Raw genomic sequence first — 10,555 nt, forward strand, 5'->3', positions numbered from 1 at the left:
CGAACTTACTCAAGGTACTCATGTAATGAAACTATACACCAAGTTTCATCACTCACATTTAATTAGAACTAATGTTATCGTGTCCCAAAGCATCAACCAATCAAATTGCTTATCTCTGCTTACCCTAAGCAGAAGATGCTCATCTTCGAACTCCATCAAGCCAACAAACAGTTGGCAGATTTTTAATTTTTTTTTATCAAAGTGTAATGTTGTTTACTTGTCTCTGAATTCTAGTTAAGTGAACATAAATTCTTAGATTGGTGTATGCCTATGACTGGGCTCAATTTTTTCAAATTGCTGTCTGGCTGTGTGAGTGAGAGAGAGAGAGAGATGGGGTTTAAATGGTTAGTGTGGAGTGGATGTTAAACCCCATTTCTCTTTCCCGATCAATTATGGATATCGAGTAGGATTAGGCAGATTATCATCATTTGTTCGTTTGTGGGATTTTACGTCGGCTTCCGCCTTGGGTGTTATTACAAATAATCAGATTATCATCGCGGTAATCCATTAAATACCTTGGACAGAGTTAACTCGGTGTGTGCAGATAAGGCAACGGAATTTAGGCAGAGATTTGAGTGAGCGCGGCGGTAACCTGTCCGCGAGGGGCAATCTGCGCTCAACATATACATCATCTTTTTTATGTTTATATACGCCCACATTTTCATGTGGACGTATATTGTCGTCGCCCCCGTCCACAATTGTTTGTGAACACTGTAGAGGTCACAATTTTTATTCGATTTCAACGAAACTTGAAATATAGGTTTATCACCCTAAGATCTCGGTTCCTTTCGATATTGGCATGTATCTGACTGTAACTTCATGGATTATGGCCATTGATTGTACGAAAAATCACGTTTTTAGCTTGTGAACACTGTAGAGGTCACAATTTTTATCCTATTTGGTTTAAACTTGAAATATATGTTTATAACCAACAGATCTCGGTTGCTTTTGATATTAGTGCATATCGGACCATAACTTCCTGAATTATGGCCCCAGATTGTACGAAAAATCGCATTTTTAGCTTGTGGACCCTATACAGGTCATAATTTTTAACCGATTTAAAAAAACGTTTTAGTATATCACCATTACACCCTAAGAATGGCTGAGTAAAAATTTGGTGAAAATCGGACCAAAACTGACTGACAAAATGGCCGCCCATCGTTCTCAACTAGCGTAAAAATATGGTATATCAAGGTTGTGGACCCTATAAAGATCACAATTTTTATCCGATTTTGTTGAAATTTGAAATGAAAGATTATAACCCAGAGATCTCAGTTCCTTTCGATAGTCGCTCATATCGGACCATACGTTCCTGAATTATGGCCCCTGATTGTACGAAAAATCGTGTTTTTAGCTTGTGGTCCCTATAGAGGTCATAATTTTTATCCGATTTAAAAAAACATTTTAGTATATCACTGTTACATCCTAAGGATGGCTTAGTTTGAATTTCGTGAAAATTGAACCAAAACTGACTGACAAAATGGCCGCCCCTCGTTCTCAAATAGCGTAAAAATATGGTATATCAAGGTTGTGGACCCTATAGAGGTCACAATTTTTATCCGATTTTGTTGAAACTTGAAATGAAAGATTATAACCCAGAGATCTCAGTTCCTTTCGATATTCACGCATGTATCACAGTTACACCGTAACCAAAACTGCCAGACAAAATGGCCGCCCCTTATATACAAATAGTGTAAATATCTGGTATATTAAGGTTGTGGACCCTCTGGAGGTCACAATTTTGTGCCGATTTTGATGAAACTTGAAATGCATGTTTATAACATAACCCAAAGATCTTGGTTTCTTTCGCAACTTCCTGAATTATGGCCCCTGATTGTACGAAAAATCGTGTTTTTAGCTTGTGGTCCCTCTAGAGGTCATAATTATTAACCGTTTTAAAAAACATTCAAATATATCACCGTTACACCATTATGATGGCTGAGTTTGAATTTCGTGGAAATCGGACCAAAACTGCGAAACAAAATGGCCGCCTGTTGCATGCAAATAGTGTAAATATATGGTATATCAAGGTTTTGATTTTGATCCGATTTTGATGAAACTTGAAATACATATTTATAACCCAAAGATCTTAGTTCCTTTTGATATTCGTGCATATTGGATCGTTACTTCCTGAATTATGGCCCTTGATTGTACGAAAAGCCGCGTTTTTAGGATGTGATCCCTCTAGATGTCACGATTTTTATCCGATTTAAAAAACGTTTGAATATATCACTGTTACACCCTTATGATGGTTGAGTCCGAATTTCGTACAAATCGGACCAAAACTGCCGGACAAAATGGCTGCCCCTCGTAAGCAAATATTGTAAATATATGGTATATCGGATTTTGGACCCTCTAGAAAGAAGACACAATTTTGATCCGATGAAACTTGAAATACATGTTTATACCCCAAAGATCTTGGTTCCTTTCAATATTCATGCATATTGGATCGTAACTTCCTGAATTATGGCCCTTGATTGTACGAAAAATCACTTCTTTTTTTGAGCTTGTTCTCTGTCCATCTCTTGCAAAATGTGGACGTATCTTGCATGGCAAACGCTTGTTTTTTTTTAATAAAGGACAACTCTCACAATGCCCCTACATAACTCAAACAGTATCACCAACCATTTCCCCAAATCAATACTCCACATGATGACCCCTGACTTCTGTCTATTACAAACAATATCCGTATAACGTCGGCGAGAAGAAATTATTTCAAATTTTTATGTGAATGTTTTTTAAGTGCTAGATTGATTCCTATGATTGTGGGGTGATGGACGGCCGAGTGGTTAGCACATGCGCGCTATATCATAAGGCCTGCCATTGAGTCAACTGGCGTGGTTTTGAATCCCCGGCTGTACGTGACAAGGAGTAGGGTCGCCTGTCCAGAGAGAGAGAGATGGGGTTTAATGTCATTTCGGGACTAACATATGGTTTAATTTTATTTCAATAATTCGCTTGCGCATAGGGGTCTTTAGCAGTGGGAAGAAACCAGAGGACACTGAGAAAACCCACGAGGTTGGACAGGTGACCCTACTCCTTGTCACGTACAACCGAGGATTCGAAACCACACCAGTCGACTCAATGACAGACTTTATGATACAGCGCGCGCACGCTAACCATTCAGCCATCCAACCCCCCGTCGCCTGACCAACCTCGTGGGGTTTCTCGGGGTCCTTGGGTGAATTCCGGTGAATAGTCGGGACTGTGATTTGACAACCTAAGTAGGCTAATAGATATAGATGTTTAGCGCAGATTTACCCTCCTCGGACAGATTACCCCAGGGCATGCACGAATCTCCGTCTAATTTCCGATGAGTAATCTGCGCGCGAAGTGAACTTTGTCCAGACTATTTAATGGACTACCGCGATTATAATCCGCCACTCGGCATTCACCATAGATCTGTGCGTTAGTATTAGTCATTTTACTGGTACAAGTACAAGCAAAGCGATACGGAAAGAAAAGTATGACTGCATATAGTTGTCTACCTGAAAAGAAAAAGTAGTAGAAGGGCTTTGAGTTATAAAGCAGTTTCAACCTACAAGTAAAAGAAAAGGTAAGATAGTAGATATCTAAATAGTAGATATTCCAGTATTTTCATTCATTCACTCCAGGGAAACTGATTAGTGATATGGCATTAATTTCTAGTACCCAGTACAAGTGGGGTTTTGAGATTTGCGATTTTTCCGTAGACAGTTTCGGCCATTAATATGGGTGAGCTCTCTTGTCTTGCAACAGATTTTTATTCATTTTGATACAATAAAAGGACCCAGATCTTGTGTCATCTAACACTAGTCTAGGCTATAGTAATCCATTTTTTCTTGCTCTAATAATTATAGTAATTACTTATTAGAAACTACTCATAAGGAATAGCCAAAAATTGCATTTTAATCTCATACTCATAATAGCAAATTAGGGCTTGCTTATGTTATTATTGGCATGTTAAATCACCTGAATAAAACCAATCAGACTGAAAGATCAAAAGATTAACTTTTAAATCACCTGGCTAAAATATGTCTGACATTAGTGACAACGAATAGACTATTAGGTCCTTTTTTTTTATCTTCACATTCATATTAGTCTAGTAGTAGGCCTATTTATATGAGCCTTTTTAACTTTGCAAAATCATTGTATTTTTAGAATGAGGGGATAGTGTGCTCATATGTTGGAAATAATAATAATGATTGAAATGGAAGATAGCAGGATAGAAAAATGTCCCTTCTCAACCATCATTGATGAGTTTACCACAGCAGCGAAAATTTAACCAGACCCTGTCCTGTTTCACAGATTCTAATTTCAAGACCTGGGAATGTAAACAGAAAAAGAAAGCCTGTAATGGCTAATTTTAACAACAACAGGTAAGTGTTCAGATGACATGTATGGGCAACCACCACATAAGAAAATGTTCTTAGGGAGTGATGTAATTATTGTGACCGTCCAGTTAAAAATATGATCCAAAAAGTATGGTAAAATACAAGTAGTGTTACATGCAATTTCTTTAAATACTGGTATGCTTGCTTTGTAGCTTAATACTTTCTTTTTTTAGAAAAATTCAAGTATCAGATGACAATATACTACTTCAAACCTTGAAGGACAGTCCAATCTCATACTTGGTGAGCAGCCCTCAACTTATTGGATCCCCACTTGCATATCATGTACGTAATAATGTATCTATATTGATTTGGGCCAGTTTAGGTTTTTCAGCAAAACCGCAGATGCAAAACCGTAATAAAAACAATATCTTTATTTATCCCCCTGTATTTTTAGTAATAAAGACATAATGCAGTATTTTATATTCTATTTTTATTTCGCAATAAGGAATCGCATAAAATTTGTTAAAATGCAACAGATGAGTCAGCCATAATCAGTTTTAAATTGTTCTGCCATATTTTCAATGATAATATTTCTGTGTGGCCATATAACAAAGAGAGCGAAGTCTATAAAACATATAATTGATCCAATTAGTAAATAAGAAATTCCAAACATACTTGATAATACATGCGTTTAAAATCAAAGTCCTGCCTTAATTTTATTAGCACTAATAGAACTAGAGAAACACTAAGCTGCTTCTATTCTTAGAAAATTCAAATGGTAACTTATAAAAAACAGTCATAAGGAAAGCAGCAACTTGACTGCATTTAAGATTTTCATTTTCCACAATTAATTCTGCATATTCTTCGTTCATTTTCATATTTTCTGCAGCAAGGGCCAAGATGTCCATCGGTTGAAATCCTGAAAAATATATACAGTAAATAGATTACAATATGTATTTCAAGCACCCCTTATGCAAGTGACAACTCAACCGAAAACAGAGAACTCTGATAAATGTGGTGAAATAGTTTTTCCAAAACCAGTTGATAATCATTTAGATTTAAATCAGATAGAAAAGATGAAAGTTGAGTGGAAATAAATAGATGTAAAGCAAGATGAAGCCATAAAAATAGAGAGATCCACAAGAAATAATAATAAGACCTGGATGAATGAAAGAAAGTGTGGTGTTACTGCCTCAAATTTTGGAGCTGTTATGAAAAGAAAGAAAGAATAAACAATTCATTTTTAAAAAACACATTTGACAAAAGTAATTTTTATTCTGTTCCCACTTCTTATGAGCAAGCAAACGAAACCATTGCTAAACAAATGTATATCAAACAGACTGGGAATCATATTCCATGACATTGGACTTATAATAAATCCAGCTTTTTCATTTTTAGGTGCTACACCAGATGCAATTGTTTGTGATAAAGGTGAGACTGTGCTCATTTAAATTAATTGTCCTTTTTCAGTTCAAGATATGATACTTACAGATTTCTTTTTAATTCAAAATGATGATGAATATAAATTGTCTAGAAACCATATTCACTGGTTTCAGATTCAGGGACAACTTCTCATAACTGGGGCACAATTTTGCAACTTTGTCACTTTTACAAAACAGCATTCTGCACAGAGAGAATATATCCAGAAAAAGAAACCATGCAACAAATGGTTTCAAAATAATCATGTTTTTATGTTGAACATTTACAGCCATATCTTATAAAAAATTCTACATGTCTATAAAATGAGTTTAACTAACCTGCGACAGCATCAACTATATTCTCTGTCTGTACCAATTTATTAATCAAAGCATTTTCTTCACAGTTTGTATACTCAATTTGATTTGACTTTACAGAAACTCTGTAAAAAAATTCATAATTATATAAAGTTTGTACATAAATAATTATATTCAAAATTTTTATACCAGAGACTAATTTTGTAAATACGTTAGTAAAATATTTTAATTGTTTGCTGCTAACACCTGGCGTCTAATTTTAATAAATGTAATAATTAGACTAGCCATTAGAGTAAACAATAAAGTGGGGGACCCCTCGGGACTACATCTTATCGTTAATGCCATCCGGTGCGAATGTACTTAAAGTGTTAATCAATTTGAATTCATTGGCTTTCCTTACGGCATCGTTTTTTGCCGTTTTCTGGGTCAGTCTTAAAAAGCTCTATAATTTTAAGCATAATATTTCTACTCGTATGTCTATCTAAGTTGAAGTGTAAGGCGACCGGCTTTGGCCTGTTGTGTCTAATAGCTGCATAGTGTTCCTTTATTCGTTTTGAAAAGACATGTTTGCTTTCTCCTACGTACGTATTGTTTTTTGGAGGAGCATGTTAATAGGTAGACTATATTTCTACTTAAACGATTATAGCCCATGCGTCAGGAATATTTCTTGCCAGTTTTACCACTAATAAAGTAGTTATTTTGGTCTAATTTGTAGCAGATATCACAGTCCTTCTTGATACATTTTTCGAATAGATTTTGAAACATGACTCCGCTGGTTTGCGGGTTCCGTGGTGGATAGATGAATCTTGCTTTCATCAGCGTATCCTTCAAATTAGGATTCCTCCTAAATGCTGTGATTGGTTTGATGTTTGAAATGGAACAGCACATGTCCGATCCGGTTAATAGATGCCATTTCTCTTTTATGAGCATGATAACTTGAACAGCAGTTGAATTATAATCCGTGATAAAAACGAGCAACTTTCGTTTTTTCAAAATGGTAGCCGTAGAGATCAAAAGGGTTAGGAGCCTTGAGTCAATGCAAATAAGCATAATCATGACGGCAAATTCTTAGCCGAATAACGCAAAAATAACCTTGTGAGCTCCTTGTTGAATTCAAGAAATATTTTCCTAGAGCCACTTTTCAAAGTATGCGAAATAGTCGCATAATTCTTAGCCTAACTCAAGGCCGAATATGAAAAACAAGGACGAGTTCACAATTAATTTAGCCGTGGTACCCCTACGGCGAAAGCTAATAAAAAATTAGTGCATACACGCCCATAACCTAATTGAGTTATTTTTAAGCCCTCGTTAGTTTAGGAAACTTTAAACTTAGAGATCAAAAGGGTTAGGAGCCTTGAGTCAATGCAAATAAGTATAATCATGACGGCAAATTCTTAGCCGAATATCTTTGCACACTTTTCGGAATAATCGACTCCAGTGCCATAGATCGACTCCAGTGCCATAGATCGACTCCGGTCCATCTGTGACATCACATGTGCTCCGGTGCCCACCGACACTATATATAGAGGGCCACCACACATCCTCATTTAAGCCTGAAGAGTTTGAATAAGAACGAAACTAGTAGCTGAGAGAAATCTGGGAAGGCTCTTCGCCTATTTGCAGATTTTTTACTAGACTAGCCATTAATAAAAAAATACAGCATTAACACAATTTTCTCAATTTTAATTTCTTGCTATTACCATAACTTACAGTTACAGATGCATAAAGAATGTGTGTACTTTATAGCAAGATCTAAATGGAATATATCTAAAATGATATAAAACAGTTTGTAGCATCAACACAAACTAGATAGGTCATTTTTGGACTGACAAATTGTCCAATTTTATTTCAATAATTCCTGTCTGCGTTGTAGGACCCGGAGGAAACCCACGGGGTTGGACAGACGAGCCTTGCCACAGTATTGGTTCAAATAGTTTGAAACCACCTCACTTGATCTAAAATGCATGTGCGTTAACCATTCGACAACCCAAACCCCCAGTATAGGACAGAAGACACCATCTACAAGACAGTGATTCTAAGTCTCTGTATGACTAATACTGTGAGCACATGTGACAGGATATAATCATTCTAAAGCTGATAAACCCATTGTTACCTTAAAACCTTTGATTCGACTACTGCAGGTTTCTCAAAAAAATTACTTGAACTGGGTTTAGGTGGTGGTCTTGGTTGAGCAATATGATCATAATGCAGTGCAGCGATGGGATATGGCTGAAAAATGAAAAAAATAATAAGAATATTATTATTATTATGATACATAATATAAGTAAGTTTACATGACCATTTCATTCTCGTAGATAATTACTATCAAGTTCTTAATTGGCAACTTGATTTGCTTTGTCTGCCTTCTCTTTTTTGTTTTGTTAACTTCTTAATCAAACTTGAAATTAAGGCCCATGCCCGAAATGAAATGGGGTTTAACGTCCTACTGTTCTGCTCCGAACTGGGCTAATGAAGACGGACATATACCATACAGTGTGCTATGAGGGAAATTTTGCCCGGACAGTGGCACTATGGCCTACTCTTATATCGATTTCCAACTGTCAAGGGATCTTTTACGTGCATACCAATGGGTACATATACATGGGACCTCAGTTTTTCGTCCCATCCAAACAACTAGACAGCTGTCCTTGTCAGGTCCTGCGCCCATTCCCGAACTATTTAGTCTGCAGACCTGTTCTGTAGTATACATGTAGTCCTATATATCAGTTACAGTCAAATAAGATAAACTATATTAATTATATTATGAAAAAGATTGTTTCTACTGGCTGTCACTTCTTCCCTGGTGCAATAACCGAATAAATTTATAAAATGTCTGATTGGAAATACTGACATTTTAATGTCACATTGTAAAAACAGCCACATTTATTAGCCTTTAAGATAAGGCCTACCGGTACATAAGAAAAATAATGATGAAAATATTCTTGTAATTTGTTTCAAAAGAAGAGTAGGCAAAAAAGTCTATAAAACTATAAATAATAACCTGTATAAAACTATAAATAATAACCTGTACTAAGCCTATCTCTTCGTTTAACTGGTCGTCCGCATCAACCTATCCATCGTCTGGTATCACGTGTTCTTCCAAGCTTTGGGAAAGGAATAAAGGTTACCCTCCTGTCAGTCTCTCCGGACTGTCCGAATTACACGTACGACAAGCACATCTCTTTACCATTATGACAGGTTGGTGGTTAAAGTCTGTTGGAAATACCTTTATTTTCGTCAGACCATAGATCTGATTGGTTGATTTATTATTTTGATTGACAGCTGCGATCGGTCTAGTTACTTTAGTAACAAAGTCTTAGAGACCCCCCAGTGCTCTCTCTTCATCTCTAACACTTCATTACTAAAGTAACTACGATCGGTCAAACTATTACACTACCTACAGAAAATATTTTTGACATTCAGTCATGTGGTCAGCACTGATTATGAAATACTGTTGACTAGAATTAAAAATCTTATTTTCTAAGCACACACGCTAATTATGCAGTGATTTTGAAAATTATTTCACTACAAAGACCATAGGAGGCAGCTAGGTCAAATATGATATAATATATAGTTGTGTCTGACAAACTACAAGTTAACATCTCTAAAAACATCCAGGGGTAATCAGCGCAAAGTTGGCAATCTGCGTGCCAGATTCATAAGCGCAGATTGCAATCTGCACAGTACGACAGCGCAGATTGCAATCTGCGCGAGGGGTGAAGATTGCGCCTAACATAGACAACTATCTTTTGACTTTCTTAGAAATTATGCAATTATAGCTTTAAAAATTCGTAGGGACTTTAATTATAACTGTGCATGTCGTGTAAATATTTTCTTTTGTGTTTTGAGAAAGTTATTTTCAAATAAATTCACCAAACATCATGCATACCCCTGGCAAATGTGAGAGCAAACTTACCGATTTTCCAATTTTCGATAATAAACACTGGGAAATATCAGCTTCGTCTATTTTGTCTAAACAATCAGTTAAATTTTTGCTTTCCACAGAAAAATCAACTGAGATTTCATGACCGACAAGATCGCTGTAAAATTGAGAAAATTCCGAGAAATCTAATGATTTCGAGTTATTAGTCCTGTACTTTTCAGTAAGCTGTTTAATAAATACTTCATTTACAAGAAAACTGTTGGTTTCGTTAAACTGCCAAGAATGATCCAAAAGAGATATTAATAACAGAATTGAAATCAAAAAAGATTTTGAGGTCACTGACACAATTCTGAAAAATATTCGAAACGGTGCCGAAGGAGCCATGGGTGGAATTTAATGATGAAGAAATCTAGTCTGTTGAGCGAGATCGCAAGAAATGGTGTTGACAAGGCTACACGGAGAGTAGAGTCTGTGAATGTTTCATAAACCAGCAAGTTATTAAACTACATGTATCACCGATGTCGCAATTTTCACACTGCACCACGTTGCCTTTTCTGTTGTTTACCACTTTACCCGGAAATAAACACGCTACGGGGATGCTCGATTGTCACCGAACCGAGGAGTGT

At 36.2% G+C, this 10,555-nt stretch overlaps 1 protein-coding gene across 2 annotated transcripts in view; it reads right to left on the bottom strand.

The window, feature by feature from the left end:
• LOC126825398 (metal cation symporter ZIP14) overlaps positions 1-10,555 on the bottom strand; it is a 221,105-nt gene extending 210,550 nt beyond the window's left edge. Inside the window, exon 1 of one of the 2 annotated variants that reach the window (XM_050555049.2) lies at positions 9,963-10,551. In XM_050555049.2, coding sequence (XP_050411006.1) covers positions 9,963-10,313 — 351 coding nt within the window. In that variant the 5' untranslated portion in view covers positions 10,314-10,551. Of the gene's footprint in view, positions 1-9,962 lie in introns of both variants that reach the window. The other variant, XM_056101585.1, reaches the window with a different exon arrangement.

Source organism: Patella vulgata, chromosome 6 (assembly GCF_932274485.2).
Source record: "Patella vulgata chromosome 6, xgPatVulg1.2, whole genome shotgun sequence".
Taxonomy (NCBI): Eukaryota; Metazoa; Mollusca; class Gastropoda; family Patellidae; genus Patella; species Patella vulgata.